General features: G+C 30.1%; 2 protein-coding genes across 2 annotated transcripts in view; one reads left to right on the top strand and one right to left on the bottom strand.

Annotated features, from left to right (window-relative positions):
* IntS4 (integrator complex subunit 4) overlaps positions 1-10407 on the top strand; it is a 102017-nt gene extending 91610 nt beyond the window's left edge. The window contains exons 18-19 of the mRNA XM_085819590.1: positions 2765-2885; positions 10181-10407. Coding sequence (XP_085675716.1) covers positions 2765-2885; positions 10181-10350 — 291 coding nt within the window. The 3' untranslated portion in view covers positions 10351-10407. The remainder of the gene's footprint in view (positions 1-2764; positions 2886-10180) is intronic.
* Positions 10408-11017: 610 nt separating this feature from the next.
* The window catches only part of LOC118201665 (F-box only protein 9), a 71434-nt gene continuing 61653 nt past the window's right edge, over positions 11018-20798 (bottom strand). The window contains exons 12-13 of the mRNA XM_035373806.2: positions 19255-19334; positions 11018-11294 (exon numbers count right to left, since the gene is read on the bottom strand). Coding sequence (XP_035229697.1) covers positions 11183-11294; positions 19255-19334 — 192 coding nt within the window. The 3' untranslated portion in view covers positions 11018-11182. The remainder of the gene's footprint in view (positions 11295-19254; positions 19335-20798) is intronic.

Here is a 20798-nt window from a genome sequence, read left to right as displayed (position 1 = left end):
CGCTAAGAAATACTCAAGAATCAAAACAGGTGCAATTGTTAAAGAACTGGATTTGAAAAATAAATCTTCAGTTATTGATTGCATTAAAACAGCTCCGTTCTGCCTCTCTATGGAAGCAATAATACCGATTCAAAACTGTATCCAATCCAGAGTCTTTAGAAATTGAGTGCAGTTTACTTTCTGTCTCCACTTTAGGAGGACATTTGACAGGTTTTAATATAGCACAGCTAATTATTAAAACTTTAAAAGAAAATGCAGTTCCTCTGGATAATTGCTTAGCACTTGTTGCCGATAATGCACCAGTATTGGTAGGCTTGAAGACTGGTGTTGCAGGCATCTTGAGAAAGGAAAATTCAGATTTGCAGATTATGAGGTGCACCTGTCACCTCTTAAATTTAGCAGCTGAAAAGGGGGCAGCTTCTTTACCAATAAATGTGGATGAACACGTTTTTGATATTTATTATTATCTTGAAAGGAGTTCTAAAAGGAAGGAAAAATTGAAACAGTTCCAACAACTACATAACAGCAGTTTACAATTAGAAAACTTGGATGAAGTTATAAAATCAGCTAGGACTGACACCCAGTGGAGTTGTAGACTGACACCCAGTAGAATTGGAAAAGTGAAAGATGCTGATGGAATTTTAAAATAAACTGTCTAGAATTATGTTGGCCATCCTGACAGTTCCCCATAGTAATGTAGAATGTGAGAGGATTTTCAATGTTGTTGAGAAAACGAGGACTAAATTTAGATCTAATATTAGTGATGACAAATTAGAAAAACTTTTATTAGCGAAAGCAGGCCTACGTGGCAATTGCTATGAACAAAATTATGAAATTTCTTTCTTAAAGGAAACAAAATCTGCCACTGTTTATAACATTTGTACAAAAACTGATTAAAGTTTTTTTTTTTTTTTTTCTTCCTAACGATGCAAGTAATAAAAATGTTTTTTATGTGTAAGGCATTTTTGTGTTGCTTGCATTTAAGAATTAAGAATGTTGTTGAGAAAACGAGGACTAAATTTAGATCTAATATTAGTGATGACAAATTAGAAAAACTTTTATTAGCGAAAGCAGGCCTACGTGGCAATTGCTATGAACAAAATTATGAAATTTCTTTCTTAAAGGAAACAAAATCTGCCACTGTTTATAACATTTGTACAAAAACTGATTAAAGTTTTTTTTTTTTTTTTTTTTTCTTCCTAACGATGCAAGTAATAAAAATGTTTTTTATGTGTAAGGCATTTTTGTGTTGCTTGCATTTAAGAATTAGTTACTATTTAAATTCATTATCAAAAACTATATTTTCATCATTTAAAAAGTCTTTTTAACATTATGAAAAATCTCCCGATTTCTTAAAAAAATCTCCTGATTTTTGAGTGTCATAGGTTGGCAAGTATGGATGTTATACTTTAATTTAATCCATTATTTGTTAATAAAGTAAGCAATTTAAAAGCAAAAAATGCAGTTCTTAAGAGTATTTTCCTACTTTTCGGTCTGATTGTTTTAAACAAAAATGCATTTAAATCATAATATGTATGATTATAAATATTAAATATTTTTGTAACTGCTAGTTGAACTCTAAAATCATCGTATATTTTCCCTTCGTAATAGCTATTCCAGGTAGCTAATTTAACAAGAACTCAGCTTATTTAAAAGAAATTTGTTACCACTGCCCAACATAAAATATTTTTATCTTCTATGCATCAATTTGCTGTAATTTGGTGGAGCAAAAAATATTTAATTGCAGTTCTTTATCTCTATTGTTAATTGCTATCTAGTCCCATTATTAATAGCTAATTACATTAGCTAGATTTATTAAAAGCATTATATATTTTTCTTTTCATAGTAACTATTTTAGGTGGCTGGCTACACTAGTGGCTAGTTATTTGAAAAGTAAAATAGGGGGGGAGATTTGATGCAAAAGTGAAGTTTGAGAATAAAAGCCTTTCAAAGCCTTTCTGGGCTAAAAAAATACATAGCAACATGTAACACTGTGTTGGGAATTTTAAAGATATGCTACTTTTGTGATTACGCTGTTGAATTTTATGTAGTATAATTGTAAAGAAAGTGATGCTTTATAAAAAAGTGAAAAAGCCCCCCGCCCCCCAAAAAAAGTTGTGTTAGCAGAAGTGAGTCTGAGAACAGATTGGTAAAATGTGAGCTTAGTGAGAGGATAAAGCACTTTAACAAGACTTGTGGTGCAATGTTAACAACTGAAAACTTTCAGATTCCTCTATCTTTTTCTTTTATTATTATAAACATTTCAATAAAATTTTATGTACATTTTTGTCCTTTTGGGGGGGGATTGAAAAGAAGGTGTGTTTCATAGATTTCGTATATGATCAGCTCAATTGATTACTTTTTGGCGATACTGCGGTAAAACTTCCTAGTTCTTTGAATTGATAATTCACAAGCTGAAAATAAGACATGTACAAAGAAAAACTCGTTAAGTGATAGTTCTTGATAATTTTTTTTTTCCTCCCCAATTCATGGTATTCTTTTCTCATCTTTAATTTTCTTTTTGTTCATGAAATTAAGTAAAATTTCAGTCACTTGAAACTGATGTGTAATTCCTATAATCTGCATTTATGTATCTGTAATATGTTTGTGAAATGTATTTATTACACTTTCAAGATTTAATAAGAGAACTGGTTTAAAATATGTTGAATGTGTCTGAAGTAATTTTTAGAGATTTAAAGCCCTCCTACCAGGATAAAAAAATAATTTTGTGAATAAATATTTATTTTTCTTTCAATTTATTTAGGTTAAATACCCTGATCAGCAGGTACAACTTATTTTACCAAGACTTGCAGATTTTAGACAACAAGATGATTTACAGTACAGACTTTACACTTCTGTTCTTCTTTCTCACAGTATTTGGTCAGGTAATATTTCATTCTTCATTAATTTCATAGTCTTATTTTTTGTTCTTATGGGTCACTGGAAATAAAAAAAATATGAAGATGAACAGTATTTTCTGCTTCAGAATTTTCTCAGGAAATTATTTCTTCATGGCATAAATATAAGAAATTATTTGATTAGATACATGCATTTATACAAATTGCTGTATTATATTCTGTAAGACTTAATAACCAAACGATTAGAAATTGTTCTACAATATGCCAGTCCTGTAGCTTGAATAAGAAGTTTTGTGCAATAAGCTGTTGATGCCAATGTCACTGGATGCGCCAGCAGTTGAGCGGTAAAGTTGCTGAACACTGGTAGTTTGTTCCGAGGTTCGAATCCCGTAAATGGGCTGGTTGCACATGCATTCCCTTGGTTTTCACTCTCTGTAACATAAATAGTAAGTCCTTCACAAAAGCATCCCTCCTCTTAAGCAGACAGCTCTAAAGTGCTTTGTCATAATCAAAACCAAACCAAAGCAATGTTGCTGACGAAATTGAAGCTTTGCTCTTTTGCAACTTCATCTTAGATGCCAGTACCAGAGTAATGAATCATATATTTTGCTTCATTACATCCTAGATAAATTTGATAGGGTATAAAATGGAGAACATATGAAGCCTGTAGTTGGCTGGGAGTAAAGTTTTTTTTTCTAAGTCATACCTGGTTAGTAACAGCCAAGTGTTACAGTGAACTATATTTCTACTATTTAGGATGCACAGAAACTACAAAATAGTGTAGGGGAATATCAGTATATTTTACTAAATAAATGTAAGGATGCCATCATCAATTTTAAGGCAGTAGTTGCCAACTGCAGGCTTTATGCAGCTCACTAGTTCTTTTCTATGACATGTATTAACAAAATATTATTATTAGATATTTTGCATGGCTTGATGCATGTATATTTCTGAAAATATACATTACACAGACAGTACATATGCAGATCTTGAATAGTATACACTAAAAACTGGTTTTGGTTTTTTGCTTTGCATATACACATACTTTGATCTCATTAAAATATAAAGATGTAAATATGGTATTGGTAAATGTATTCAAATGGAATTTTGAATTCTTGTGTATATATAATCGTATATTTTTCCTAGGTGTTGTTTTATCTGCAAAATTATTTAGAAAATTATCTTGAGCTGTATGCACTTAAATCTTGAATAACTCCTGTTTATTGTTTCAGAAATGTATTCCTTAATTACCAAAACAAAGCACATTTAAATTGACCCACATGTGCATTGAAATGTATAATCAGTGTGTCTCATGATAAAGACTTGTCACATTAACATCAGTTTCAAAAGAAATAATTTTCCATTATGGTTTCAATGCAGTATCAGTGTTTTGCTATTAGCTTGGTCCAGCAAAAAGTAGCATTCATTTGGTCCCAGAGATTTGCATTACCCTTTCAAAATCAAATTTCGTTTGACCTTGATGATGTATAGTCACAGCAGTGGCACAATATTGGTCTTTTGCTCACTGATGATGTAAATGAAGTTAATATGGTTGTGATTAAGAATGCTAGTATTGCTACCACTTCAGTAAGAGTGATTTTTCGTAATTAAACTTCTGTTTGACCCATTTGTACCAATTTTAATACATTTTGGCTAATCCTGAGTTTTTGCTTATTTGTTAAGTGTTTTTGGTTGAGGTTCATGTTGTGGGGAAAAGGCAGCATATAGTTGTTACTATTTATAATGCATATTATAAGCAAACGTTATACCAAGGCCTAGATTTTGATGATGTATGCATTTTCTGAGTATTTTCCTCTTTTCAAACTTTTTATATATATATATATATATTTTTTTTTGGGGGGGGGAGGAGCTTTCAGAGCTTTTTGAGGCATATTGTAGGAATCAAACTAAAAAAAAAGTTATCTTTAAAATGAATGAACTCATTTTTATTATGCAGGCAGAAAACTGATTATGTAATCTATTAGTGAGATCTATCACAATGGGCTTTACAAGGTATATCTTAATATTACCTTTATTCATACCTTAAATGCAGCATTTAAGGTATGAATAAAGGTAATATTAAGATATACCTTGTAAAGCCCATTGTGATAGATCTCACTAATAAATTACATAATCAGTTTTCTGCCTATGCATTTAAGGTATGAATGTCACTTCTAAGAATTTTCCTGCACTAGATTTCTTAGCTCTTTTAAGACTTTTTCTGCATGTTCATTTGTAAAGGATTACATGCAGAGGGGGGGAAGCTATTCCACAGACACAATCTTGGAATTACTCACTCACAGCTATCTGCAATACATTTTTCTACCTCAGTAAAATCCTCTCTTTTTTTCACAGCTACTACAGTCCATTGGAAGTAATTTCTTGAATACCTTGGATATTTCCATCTTTAAAAAGGGACTATTAGATTATGAATGCCATGCATGCGTGCACACACACACACACAAAAGGCTACTGTACTTTTCACCGAACAATTCTTGTGCCTCGAAAGTATCGTTGAAACAAGCACTTTTTGCAAGGGGCTGGAAATGAAAACGTCTCTTCACATATTAAGTTTAAAAGAGCTTCTTATTTTTAAAATAAAGCTTCCTAATACTTCTCACAAGTGTTTGTACACATGCATATCGTTTTTTCACTATGTGCTTTTCTTAATTCTCTAACATATACATTATTGAAATAGAATAATGAATGCTTTTTATATCGCTCTTTGAACATTTTGTGTTTCTCAGCATGTGCACACACAGATATATATATGTATATACACTATAAAATATTGATTATTATTTGAGAAATAGATTAAACTTGAATTTTTGAAAAAAAATTATTAATATTTTCAATCTATATAATATTGTAAATTGTATTGTGATTTTTTATTTGGGGTGAACATTAAAAAAAGATTAAGGACATTTTCCATTTTCAGTGAATTTTTAAGTCATTATCCAGACTCTGGTTATGGCACTTCATTCCTTCAATCTCTCTTCAACTTTGAAAAGTAAATAACAGTGCATTCATTTTTACTGAAAAAACCTGGAACATTGATAAGTGGTTAAAAATAGTATCTTAATTCCTTAGTTTTAATATTATTTTTGAGTATAAAGTAAAATACCGTAATCACTTCCAATTCCTCCCTTAAATTTCATTTTGCTACTGAAATTCAAAGCTGTTCAGTAAGCACATGAAAAGTATTATTAAACAGTAACCACACAGCTTAATTAAAGTAGTAAATTTATGAATGCAAGATTAAGTTATTTGTAACAAAATTTAAATAGTGCATTAGTATTTATGTAATCAGTCAGTTGTTTCACAAAATGTTATTTTTCGAATTCTCATTTTATTTATTATACTTATTGCCAGAAACAAATTTTTAGTGAATTGCTAAAATAATAATTTTTATAGGGTAAATTTGATATGAGAAATGTAAAATTTATATTATGTCCATTATATTGAAAGATCTGAGATTATTATTTCATACGATATTAATTTTATCGTGTCATTTTCTAACAAAGTTCCGAATAAAATTTCTAGCAAATTTATTGGGAGGGAGAAGGAAAAGGGGAACAATGCATACACTTTTTGAAGGTTAAAACAAATTAATATCGTTAGATACTGCATGTTTAATGCTATTGATCCATTTGAGATTTTGGTAATTGGTTCTGTAAAATGGTGCAAAACTATATAATGCTTAATATTATTGATTTTTATTAACATCTTTGATGAACTGAATATTATCAGAATTTTCAGAATTACTAATTTACTAAAATCCAACTTTTTATGCATTGATATTTAAATATTTATAAAAAATACTATTTCATTAATTCAGTTTTACATTGTTGAATTTTTGTCATTTTAATTTTGTATACGCAAATGTGAATTAAAATTATAACTGTAAAAAGCTGTCTGTATAAAATTTGTGCATAAAAGCAATAACTTTTCATGCTGTTCAGATGATGTTTCTCTATTTTTCCATGTTTTTGATTACTGTAATCTTGTCGACATTACACCACCCTGATATACTGCATTATGGGAGAAAAATGTACTTATTTTTGTACATAAAAAGCATACTATACATACAGTGAATATGGTAATGTCTTAAGCTTTTTCTGATAATTCATGACTTATCTTTGTTCTGCTTTCTATAAATAAAAATTCCTTCTGTTTACTACCAATAAAAGTATTAGATAACATATTTTTTATATATGTTGCCAGCAGTGTGTGAAACGACGCATCACATATTTCCTAGGCATTCTATGCAGTGCTAAAAGACAAACTTGCAAAGTATAAAATATTCCTGCTAGTCATATTTCTAATGTTATGTGGCTTTGATGTTCACTTCAAATAGAAAACTGTGTTTGGAAGTGACAAAATGCACTGCTTTCAATTTATTCAGTGAAAACTCTAGCTGTTACTGTATTATATGAAATAGAAGAGCAAGGCCAGAGTAGAAATCATGGCATATTGACATGAAATGATGATTCTACGATAAACTTTCTAAAGTGCCAGATAATGTTGCCAAAAAAAAAAGTATTTTGAAATGTAAAACTAACATCATGTCTTTTCAATAAAATCCTTTTATGACTCTCTCTCTCTTAAAACTTTGTCTAAATAGCATTCATCATTCTATATAATGCATAAGTTGTATATACAGAGTAATGTATACATAATATTAAAATAATTTAGCTACTTCATGCTTTTTCTCAAACCACCAGGCATTCTATATATTACTTGTTTTTTGCACATTGCTGGTAACAATATTGATTAACAGGTTATATGTAATATTGATTAACAGGAGAGAGATATAAATCATTTTCGTATACAGAAATGATTCTTTCTTTTCCTCAACCTTGCAAAAATTTTCAGATACTTTTTTGTTTTTGATAAAAGAAAAACTAAACTTCACTTAACATCATGTCCACAAAAGTCCTTCCTCAGCCTTTATTTTCAAAACCACTGGTTGTAGACATATATTTCCAACTACAAAAATGCTTTAAATGACACAAATATTCATGTTTTGGCATTTTTTAAATTTAGAGAAATCAGTTTTAAAAAATTACAAAATCTAGCTTTTTGTGCATTCCCCCAGTTTCTAAGTGTGACTGCCATATGACAAAAATTGATGAAAATATTTAATTTCAAAATCTGTCATTTTTCGCTCATTTTAAATTTGCAGTGAGGTGTCGGTTGGTATGTTGATTCCCCCCCCCTTAAATTCATTCAGTGATACTTTTTCCCATAGGGTCTTTAATTTTATTGCATTTAGCTTGCTGAAAGAATAAGAAATTTATAAGTTTTTAAAGTCTAATATTCTCATAAAGTTTTCATTGCTTTAGGATCATAAACTGGTAACTGAACAAAAAAAAAAAATTGTTAAAAACTCCAAATACTTCTCATTTTTTATTAATGCAAGTAATATTATTACGTGTTGTCGAGAACACAATTTCTGTAAGATTCTGTGAATAACAATTCCATTTAAAATATGATTATATATATTGATGAATACTTTTTACATTAACTTGCGTCGAAATGCTCATCTCTCAACATCAGAAACCTTTCTGTAAACTGATATTTTAATTACACATGCAAACATTTCTCTTTTCAATTTGTGTACAGTCCCTAAATACGATCCATGACTTTAGTACCAAACCTTGGTCAATGTTTATCAAACGTTTTTACATTTTATTTCTAATAATGAGTGTAAAAATTTCCTAAATAAGTATAGCGACTGGGAGAATGAATAAAAAGTTAGATTTTTGTATTTATACAAAATTAATTTTCTTAAAAAATACAAAAACACTAATTCTGCATCATGTAAAACATTTTTGTAATTGGAAGTATGGGTACCCATAATTAAACTTGAAATTTGCGAGCAGCCTGTAGCAAAAACTATGCAGCAGAATTGCATGAACATTGGGTAATGGCAGAATGAAATGATGGGAATTTTATCGAGAGGAAAAAACAATGAGTTTCATAAACCATTACTATTGGCATATGCAAATGTCATAACCATAGTAATCCTGCCATTACAAAAAGATCCACTCACTAGTCAAGGATTAACAAACATGATTAAGAAATTTGAAGCAATGGGAACATTGAGGATTCAGGCAGGAAGAGGACGAAGCTGTGTTCCAGCACAGGTAGTGGATGATATAGCGATGCAAGTGGAGGAAAACATCGCAAACCATCAGCAGCATTAGTGTTCGGCGTATTGCAGCATCTGTTGACCAACCTCGTTCCACGGTTCATAAGCTTCTTGAAAAGGTCTTACACTATAAACTATCTATACGCTATCCCTATAAACTGTCGCTAGTGCAGCAGCTCTTACTAGCTGATTTGCATAGTCGACATACTTTTGCGCTGCAATTTCTTGCTCAAGTTGAGCTCCATGATAATAGCCGTGGAACATTTTGTGGACAGACGAGGCTCACTTTCATATGGAAGGTGCGGTTAACATGCACAATTGCCGATTTTTACTGCTACAAACCCACATCAACTCTTACAAATTCTATTACACTCTTTGCTTGCAACGGTTTAGCGTGTCTTTATTGCAACTTTCATAGTGGGTCCCTCCCCCGAAGAGTGTTGGGCCTGTGACATGCACTGTCACTGGTCAATGATACCCTTTATTAATAGAGCAATCCATTATTCTGGCTCTTCAGGCAAGGTAATGTGATACAACCACTGTTTATGCAGGATGGAACTCTTCCACACATCACCCGTTGTTTGAGACCATTTTGGCGGCAACAGAATCATCAGCTGGCAATTTCCTATAGCTTGGCCTCCTAGATCCTCCGACTTAAATTCTTGCGACTTTTATACGAATACCTCAAGGTGATGGTCTACTGTGATCCCATCACATCTCTATCCGACCTTAAAGAAAGCATAGAATACCATGTGCATAACATACCCCAGTTCAACAGTCGAAGATGCAATTTTTACGCTTCCAGATCGTAGCAGACAATAGTGGACATCATATCGAACATGTGTTGTAAACTTTTGTAGATTATTTATATGTTCTCAATAAAGCTATGATATGCCACCTAGGGGTGTTTTTTTGAAACTCATTCTTTTGTTTTTCCTTGATAAAATTCCCATAATTTCATTCTGCCATTACCTAATTTTCATGCAATTCAGTTTTTTGCTACAGACTGCTCCCAAATTTCAAGTTTAATTATAGACACCCTGTATAAACAGCCATTTAAAAAATAAACACCGGGTAAGGACTTTGAGCATGGTGTATAATCAGCTTACTGTCATCCTTTTATTTATTTTTTGCATTAGCTTATAATTTTAATTATTTTCAATTCTAGAAGCCTGCCATGTTGAAATGAGCTTAGTGCTCGACTTTAGCGATACAGAAGCAAGTGCAAGAAACAGTCAAAAAAATACTGGCTGGTTTAAAGCTGAAGACAGTACGATTGAGTTGTGTAAACCAGTTAAAGTAAATATATCTCCTAAACCAGCAAAAAAAGGGATATAAAATGTACATTTTTGTAAAATATGTGAATTGTAATATAACTAATTTTATGATTTATTACATTATGTTTCCATATCCTATTTTTTAATTATATATATATATATATATATATACACATTTGAAACTTTTTTTTGTATTCTTTTAAATTTTTTTATGGTAATCAGTTTTGCACATTAATTTAAAGAAATTAGGAAAAAAAAAAAAAAAACTACCTTGTGTATGCAGTGGATATCAAGTTAACATTGACAACATTTTTAGTACCAGTGATGATAAAACTTCTAACTGCTGATATGTTTGTTTGTAAATTATTTATACTTCAGCATGAATGAGTCTAACAAAATAATTAGTAAAGATTTGAATTCATTAGAAGTAACCCTATTAATCAAATTGTGTGGTAAGCAAAGAGAGAGAGTACTAATAAATACCTCCCCTCCCAAAAGAGTACTAGTACTATCCTATCATCTAAAGAAGCAACTAAAATCTTTTGCGGCTATTCATTCAAATTAAAAAATTGAAAACATTCTGCATTTCTGGTACAGTTGTATTTATTCTGGTGTGTGGAATATGTACAATTCACTCCAATTTTTATATAAATTACATTTTATCTGGAAATATTTTAAAAGTTTTGAAATTAGCTACAAAATAGGGACTGAATATGTAGCAAATAACATTTACAACAAAATTGCATAAAATTTATTGAAACAAACACATACAATACATTGAAACAAATTCTATTTTCAACAAGAAAACTATTTACATATTTTATATTTGGAACAGCGATAAAAATTCTTATAAAATATTAATTGGATTTTTGTGCTAGAATTGTGGGCTAAACTCATTTCAAAGGGTTCTCAGATTCTGCAGTGAAGCTTTTGACTCGTGAAAACCAAAAGCATGGGAAGTTAGATGGAACAAGATCAAAATCGGTAACTGTTTCTTGACCATTTCTAGAGATAAAACAAAAAGAATGGTTACCATAAACATACATTTGAAAAATTCAGTATGATATATAACATTAAATTTTCAGTGCATTTTGTATCTCAAAGGGTTTGAATTTACTGGGGGGAAATTCTGATGTTTAATGAAACATATACCACTGACTTTAAATAAAACCTTATTTAAAATCAAAAGAAATTTTCATACAAATAATTTAATACAAAGAATGAAAATATTTTTATTGAATAAAAATAGATAGGAATAGTTTCTTTCAATTTGATTTGCTAACAAACTATTTACAAAAGTTAATCTCTATCTGTAGTAACATTTCCATTGTATGCAGATAATCTATAATTATTATTGCAATCATCTATAGAACTTCAGTTTCTATTTTCAAACAGAATCATAAATGCCAAAAACATAAAATAATAAAGATTTGGAGATGTGGAGACCAAGAATGTGCTTTGTACAAGACATATTTAAACTTTATTTTTGAAATTTTTTACAGCAATTCATAAACATATAAAATCCTGATCTGCTCTCCTTTTATTTCATTTTTGCCATTGCTTCTGAAAACTAAAAATTTAATATTGTATTAGAATGCTGTTGCGTAAGATATAATTTTACATCCATATAAAACTATGTATCATATACCATGTATAAGTATAAAGCAGTGATTCTCAACTGTTGATACACAAGAGAAAAATAGGTGGTATGCAAAGAAACAAAGTATTTTCAAAAATTAAATACCCCACCATTCTCTTAAGTTTTTTTTTTGGGGGGGGACACTCGAAAATTTATGAGATCTGAACTTTGAGTCAATAGCCACTCATAGATTTTAACAAAATAATCTGTTTTTATTTTCACAAGTATTCTTTTAGCTGTAGACATAACAAAATTTGTCATAAATAATTTTTTAAAAGGAGTAATAGAAATGGATGTTCTGTTTAATAAGAAATAAAAATAAGTTGATATTAAAAGATAATAGCATTGCATTAATTTGTTTAGAGCTGATCGATTTATTACCATGTCTACACTTTATGTTGCCACCATTTGCGGCTCATATTGCTGTATTTTCAATTAGAATTATTTTTTACGTCAATTTGCTGTCTCTAACAGCAGGCATTTTGTCTTCTCTTTGAATTCCTTACTTTTCTATGCGACTTTAGAATATGTTTTTGAAGATCGTTTTTTTTTTTTTTTTTTTTTATCATTGTTTGAAATGCTTTTGTTACATTCTGAATTAAGGTTTTAAATTGTCTTTTTGAACATTGATCAGAAATTCAAATCTTCCTCTGTGATTCAAAATTTGAATAGCAAAAATGTTTATTCACTGAATTATGGTTGACACGTTTAGTAGATTTAGCTGATATTTTTGGAAAGTTAAATGAATTAAATTTACAAGGAAAAAGTGTTAGTTTGTTTACCAATAGAGATAAAATAAATGCAATGATAAAAAACCCAAGCTAATAAATCAAAGAATTAGATAATAATATTTTAAGCTTTTAACTATAAAATGTTTTCTAACCGAAAATATTTTGAAAACAAAAGAAGAATTAGCATCGGACACTAAAAATCATTACTTTTCATTGATAAATAATTTCAACATGTATTTTCCCGAGGATTGAGAAAAAGAAAATTGTATTAGAAATCAGTTTTGTTCAAATGTACCTGAAATTTTATGTTGCGAAGAAAAACAATTAATAGAAATTTCTTGTGATCAAACTCTAATAAGAAATTTCAAAAATAGTACACTTGTTAACTTTTAGCTGAACCGAAAAAAATAATTTAAAGGCATTTCAAATAAAGCAATTAAATTTTTATTGCCCTTCTGCACAACCTATTTGTGTGTACAAGGATATTTCTTCCATGTTATATTTGAAAAATAAATACAGAACAAAATTAAAAGTGGATCCTAATTTATGGTTAAAACTAAGTGAAATAAAACCAGACAGAGAGATTGACCTTTCTTAAAACAGGACTAAATTTCTCACTGAATTTTATAATTAAAATATTATAACTGAAATTTTGATAATTAAAAAGGTAACCAATTTTTAATCTATTTTTATGTGTGCATATTTAATAAAAATAGAACATAACTATAAACATACAAATATTTAATACAAATAGCCAATAGGTTGTGCAAATGACAAAATATATTTTTAATATTTCATTTGAGAAATTGAAAAATAATCACTACAAAATATAGTGGGGGACTAAAGTTTTTTCAGTTTTTGTATAGATGGTACACGTTAGTCGAAAGGCTGAGAACCACTGGTACAAAGCATTAATATATAATAGAAATTATTTTTGGGAGGAAAGAAACACCAATACATTTATGAATAATATTCTGAAAACATAGTCTTTACTTATTTTTGTTTGTTCTTGTGTAATATTCTGTAACAAAATTTTCAATTTTTTTCTCATGTCGGAGAAATATGCAGTCTTTTTAATAAGAATATATCATTTACTTATTGGCATATTATAAAGAGTTATTTAGAACTCATGGACAAAGGGCTGGTAAAGCACACTCAAACTTTTTTATTATTATTATTTAGGATCATATGTTTATATGATCTTGTTATAGTTTACTTGTGAAGTTGTTCATAGTTATATTTATAGTTTACTTGTAAAGGCACACACACAAGAAATAAGATGTGAAAAGAAATGAATTATTTAGTTACAGCATCATTCAAAACTGCTTTGTTATGACAATGTTTACAATATTCCCTCAAAAATGCAGCCACCAATATGCATAGCAGCACTGATGATTGACAGAAGTATAGTTTCTAAAATGTCAAGTATTTCAACCAGGCAAAAAACATCTGAACTGCCCTCAGGGAAGGATTAACCTATTTTAGGGCACTAGAAATTTTTTCCTGCCAGGCCTCTACACCCAGGGTATTATGTAATTTTTATGAGAACTTTCGAACAAAATAATAAATAATCAGTATTTAATAATAATTTTAAAAAATCAGTTTTCAAAAATCTTGAATACAGTTTGTATTGTTAGTGCAATTATAAACATGTCTTTGATTCTGTATCAACACAATAGAATTGGAACTTCTTGTTTCTATGTCATAAATTAAGAAAACGAAATTTATTCTGATAAATGTCAAAACCATAGTTTTGAAGAAATTATTATGAAATTAATTCAAAAATCCTTTTTCTGGCTTTAAATTCTACAAATTTATCAATTATTTCTTCATAATTAATACTGTCCAATGCATGTTGTATGAATACAGATAAAGAAGTTACAGGGTTCGTAGCCACATTTTAGTTAAAAAAATAAGCACATTTTAAGAAAAAAAATAAGCACCTGTCTATATACATTATACACAATTGCATAACCTTAAAAGAAAAATTAGACTTGCAATTTAAAATATGAGCAATTCAATATTTATTAAGAGAATGAGCATTACCTCAACCATAGAAAAAAATTTTTTTTTTTTTTTTTTTTTAATTTTAAATGACAGTTCAATTTACAGAATTAGTTTACAATGAGAGAAAAAAAAACTATGCAGAACTAAACTATATTACAAGATTTAATGATGAAATTTCAGTTCAAAATATAGAAAATAAATAATAATAAGCTATATTAATTGTATTCGCTTGGCACCTAATAATAAATACATTTTCCCACTCATATTAATATTTAAATAATTTAACTTAAATCAAAATTCTGAACATTTTCTAAATTTTCATTGCATAACAGTTTTCCCTTAACATATATTCCAAGCAAAGTAATTTAAGATGAAAAACAAAAAAACATTTCTGAAATCAGGACACGGGAAATTGCTTTATGCAGTCATCCTTTAACAGTAAAAGCTTAACTAACCCGCATACTCGGAAATTGCCGAATATTCCATATAGTCCAGCGTAACTGGAAAAAGAGGAAGGGGGGGAGAGATTGTAGCCGTTCTTTAGATTTCTCGGCTAAATAAATGATTCTGACATTTCGATATGTGCATCATATAAAAATAGACCAACAGAACTGAGAAATATTCTGCTTAGAAAGCACAGTAAAACACTTTTTAAGTGTTCATAAATAAATCTCAGACTGAACATCAAAATTAATTATCTCTGCAAAATACCGCAAACATTATTGCGCAATATGTGCATGTGCATTATTGCGCAATATGTGCATGTGCGGCATAATTCTTTCATACGTGATATTACGCAACTGGAATCAACAGCTGCCGGTATTCAGAGAATAAAGAACTAAATAAAGGAAAAGAAAGAGACTTACTAATCTGGGGTGTTTTTGATTCTAATTTTGAACAGACTGCGTTAAATTTCCGGAATAGAATCATTCTTCGCTTGGGTTGGGTAGACCACAAAACTTTTAGTCCTATTCAATCCAGATTGGACAGCGACCAAAAAAAAAAAAAAAAAAAAATCTGCTGCTTCAATATTAGAGATTTTGCGGTGAAAGGGGAGAACCTCCCAACCACCATACTGTATAATGTATTGGCAAAAAGAGAAAAAAAAGAAATTATTTTGACTATTTGATTACTTTCTTTTTATTTAAGGCATTCCGAATATTATTCCTTAGAAAGCTGTGTAAAAATACACCATTTTTGGAAGTTCATCTACTTCAGCAGCTACTGCAACTATGTTATTTTAAATATTCATACATATGCTCATAATATAAGCATAACGATCATAATAAACACGAATATGAACTGACCACGCGGAACAAGAATGCAAATTATTAAAATCTTGATAGAAATTAAAACGTGTGTAGTATATGGGTGGGAGGAAAAAAATACCGAATGTACCGGAATTTTCTACGGTTTTCGCAATTCTTTGACCAATAGAACAACATGCACCTGTCTGTACTCTTGCGCACACCATAGGTTACGTTAATGCAGAGAAAGGGGTAAAAGCTATTTTCGGGAGTATGATTTACCATCTGATGTTCCATATAAGGAAGAAAAGTTGTTTATTTAGTTTCGTTTTGGTACGGGGGGGATGCGCGTTCATTAAAAAAAGCACTAAAAGCAAAAAATAAGCACTAAAAACAAAAAAACAAGGGCTTTAAAGAAAAAGTAAGCACCTATACGGGCCTTTATATTTTATTTTCAAATATAAGGACTTATAAGCACTTGTAAGGACCGCTACAAACCCTGAGCTAATTTTCTTTGAGTTTCGTACATAGTTTTTTTGTGTTTGAATACCGAAAACGATCTTTTAACTGCATCAACTTTACAACTTTACATGTACTTTTACCTAGTAGTACATAGTATTTTTCTGTAAAAAGTTTATTATTTGCTGCAAAGCTTTTTTTTTTTTTTTTTAAGCTTTCGACCTATGAGTAGGCGTCAAAAAAATGTATAAACATTCTCCAATAAGTGAAATATGTTTGGAAATTTGATTCACTAGCAACTACTTACTACCAGCTTTAACGAATGTGAAACACAAGGAACGTAATGGGCTGTTTGACGTTTTAAATGCGGTTTTGGAGCCCATTGTATTTTCCAGACACATTTGGTAGCATTGTTGTAGCTTTATCCTCTACAGTTCCAAATATCCAGACCAAACATTTCAAGGTTCTCTAAAAACTTTATTTTTTAATTATTCTCCTGTGTGCTATTGGGATTCCATCTTCTGATTTTTTTATCTTCTTTTTTTGGCATCGGAAGCATGACACAATATAAAATTTAAGTGGTCTATGTGTGTTATATCAGGGGTATGTCAAGTGAAAAATATTTGGCGGCTTTAACATTTGACAAATTATAAATTAATCGCAAATAGTTGACAAAAGATAACTCATGTTGCTTTTCATTTCAGCTGACCTCATTTTTTTTATATGTGAAGCTGCCAAATATTTTAGAGATCCTATGCAATTTCCATTATGGGAAACAAAAAAGAGCTCATTAACTGCCACGAAATGCAAAAGATTTTTTAGCTAAAACTTTACTGTTGCTACTACCCATAGCAGTTTTCTCCAGTACTTTTTTTCTTCTAAATACTATTTTTCAATGACAGTGTCTATACATCCCTCAATCAAATTTCTTGCTATTAAAATTTTAATAGAATGTCTATGATTAGTAAAATCTTCGTGTTCTTGCACTTTTACATTTGCATTTTTCCAGTCTGAGTATCCTTCTGTAAAAGTTGTTTGTTTGGTTCAAAAATATCTTGCAAACATAGCTGTAAATTGCTTTACTTTTAGACTGTACACCAACTATTCTCGTTTAACTTTTTCACCATTTACTTTATTTATTGCAAATAAAAATATTTTTCTTTAATGACCAACTTACAGTTTTTCTACGTTCTGTTACTAGATTTTTAGCAGTATGTATGTATAAATGAAATATTTCATGGTGGTATATTTTTAAGCAAATAATGTTCCATGTCTGTTGTTAAATTTAAAGGCCACAAAGAAATTTCCAGATTTTCTTAAACTCAAATATTTACGGTGTTATGTATATATTCTGTATTTTTAATTTCTTCTTAATCACTTGCATTTTGGTTTTTCTCCACAATATCTGTTATGCTTTCTATGTTTTTCATTTCTATTACTTCAATTTTGGTTTCATTCCTTTGTGTCATTTCTGCACGTGTACTTCCTGGTTTCCAGAATATTCACCAACTGCTTTTTCTATAATCTTTGCTTTAGACTGAACTTCTGCATCAATATTATATGTTTTTGTATTAACAGCATATTTAAACTGAGCTTTTCTTTTTTTTCTTTTTTTTTTTTTTTTTTTTTTTTTTTTGTGTTTCTTCCTATATTTTCTTCTTGTGCCTTCTTTTTTCGGCATTGGAAGCGTGACGATAATTCATTTTACATAAAATATTTATACAATTTATTATATAAAAAGCTACTTCAGCACTTCAATCACTTCCAGAAATTCAATATTTAGAGCCAAACACCATCTCTCCAATCTTGCTATGTTTAATGTTTTTACTAGACTTCTATGCACCGAATGTCACGACCCATCTACACATCAGCTAGTCTGCAAAATTTTGTTCATGTACAGTCGACTATTTATATCAGCACATCTTAAAAAAAAGGAAAATTCATGTAGATTTAGATTTAATTTATATTGAGTATATGGATAAACATTTGTGAAACTAAAGTTTTTTTATTTTATTTTTCCACTTTTTTTCCAAATGGTCGGTTAGACCGGGCCCTAGACATTTGTCTTATTTGTCTATACTATGATGGTCCAGCCCTGACTACCCTCTATCTGCAACAGCACAACCAATCATTCCTTTGACATTACCAAACATAGACTAATACTGTTGGTGGATGCAGTTATTGTAAACACTGCTGCTGTAAGGAATGACTTGTCAATGATGTGATAAGTAAAAAATTTGTTTCATTTTATGTATTACTAGTATTTGTGCTTCATGTGCAACTCGTCCCCATTTATTTCTGTACAAAAAATGTTGTAGTAGCATCCTTACACCCCTTGAAGTTTGTTCCATAAATTCTAAATCACCCTGTGTATTCTTAAATGAAAAAAAGACTACATTAGTATCTGATGCACTCTTTCCAAGATGAAAGTAAATTGTACTCAAGTTAAGCAAACTGAATATTAAAATGTAGTTTAAAACATTTTAAGCATTGGGACCAGCTGTTTGCCCATATTTGTTAAGGGACTGTGCCATATCTTACCTGCAAATTTAATCATTCTGGCCAACTATGACCATTTGCAAAGACATGTATTGGCACAGCTGCTTCTCCTGACTGCCCCCACAAGTAATTATAGCACATAGATTAAAAAAATGGAGAAGACATTAAATTAATATTTTATATTGAAAAATGCCTTTTAATTTTCTAAACTTCTTATTCCTCTAAAGATTGTGGTATGTCATATAATTTTCTTAATTTTAATGAAATTACATAACAAAATTCTGTCGGTTTCTGTTTTGTAATGCAAAAATCAAATTAGAAGGTCAACTCTGAAATCAATGTGAATATTAACTTACAATTAACTAATAAATCATAATACTAACTTGTACACCATATGGATGGAATAACGATTCCAGGTCAGCTGGCAGTTGAAATGTTTCTTAAAATTTCTGATTTCTAATTCCTGAAAACATTTAGAAAAATTAATTCTTTGTATTTATTAAACAGATGTATGTGAAAATATATTAAAGCAAACGTTCAAAGACCAATAAATCTCTGTTGTTACAATACAAACATAAATTCTTCAGATCTGCTAGTATTTTTAATGCTTATGGCACACCCACAAGAAAAAATACTAAAAACTTTAAAAAAATGGAGGAGGAGAAATTGATTTCTGCATGTTCATACTTTAAATGTTGAATAAAATTATGCCATATTGTCTGGCAATCAATTAAGCAATGTATTTTGGTGTATCATTTTTAAGAATCTGAGAAGAGTTAGCAGTATGTGGTATAAAATGACTGATCTGATATTTAGCAATTGATGAAACACTTTCAAATTGGAATTGGCTGCAAATGAAAAAAATAAGTGTAACATATTTCAAGAAAGAAATAACTATCTTCCTTCTATGGGATCACATTATAGTGCAAAACACAGATCTACAGAAAATGTTGATTAGACTGAGCATTTTACTTCAAATTAAAGCACACTCCTAGCACATTCAGTAAATTTGTTATGTTATAACACTGTATAGTAGTAATTTGTTATGCTTTTTATGGATAAAATAACAAAATATGAAAAAATTATAAAAGCTATGACAACTTCATTTAAAAGAACAATTAACATATGTTCTATCCTGAATTCGGAAATGCAAAAAATGTTTGTCAATAAAGTTGTTTTTTTGCTTGATCTATTGGGGTTAGCATGTAATATCCCATTCACTGATCTCCAGTTTTCCCAGCAATACACCAAAATTTAAAATTTAAAAAATATTCTCTAAAACTCTCTCTCTCTCTCTATATATATATTGTTGTGGTTCTTTTGGGTTCGTGGATTTGGTATGATTAATATCAACACTTGATGAAGAATGAAAATGCAATTTATTAATCAGCATTACTCAGGACAACTCAAAAAAAAATGTTTACAGTCGTCGAAAAACTATAACAAACACGGCAAAACAATCAGCATCACAGCTTTAAGGCTATCAGGCTACAACTGTGAAGACAGCTTCATGGCAAAGCATCAGATTACAGCTCCCTACTTTGTGGGTCATTCTCAGAACTCAACGTACTCTCAAGACTCTCCACGCTACAACTCGTGATGCAGTCTAAGATACACTCAATAGCCTCAATGATGCACTAACTCGCAATACACTGACGAGACACCTCGACACTAGACTAACTCACTAGATAGGCACTCACTGACTTCTACTACACGTGTGAGCAGGGTTTATATAGCTTTTAAGCTGCCTTCGAGAACATTTTGTTCCAAACTGGTAAGAATTTGTTCTAGAAGGTTCTCCGTCCATCTATGGCATATCATCATTTTGCTGCCGAATGGGCGATTTCTCGCCAAATATGGTAACCCTACCATCTTCTGTCATTTTCTGGCAACCCTAAACCCGTTTGGGGGGGAGGCAGTCTTACTG

Source organism: Stegodyphus dumicola, chromosome 1 (genome assembly GCF_044657685.1).
Source record: "Stegodyphus dumicola isolate Sdum_Otavi_A_Nest chromosome 1, ASM4465768v1".
Lineage (NCBI taxonomy): Eukaryota > Metazoa > Arthropoda > Arachnida > Araneae > Eresidae > Stegodyphus > Stegodyphus dumicola.
The sequence above is the reverse complement of the archived record's forward strand: the minus strand, read 5'-3'. Positions and strand labels throughout refer to the sequence as shown.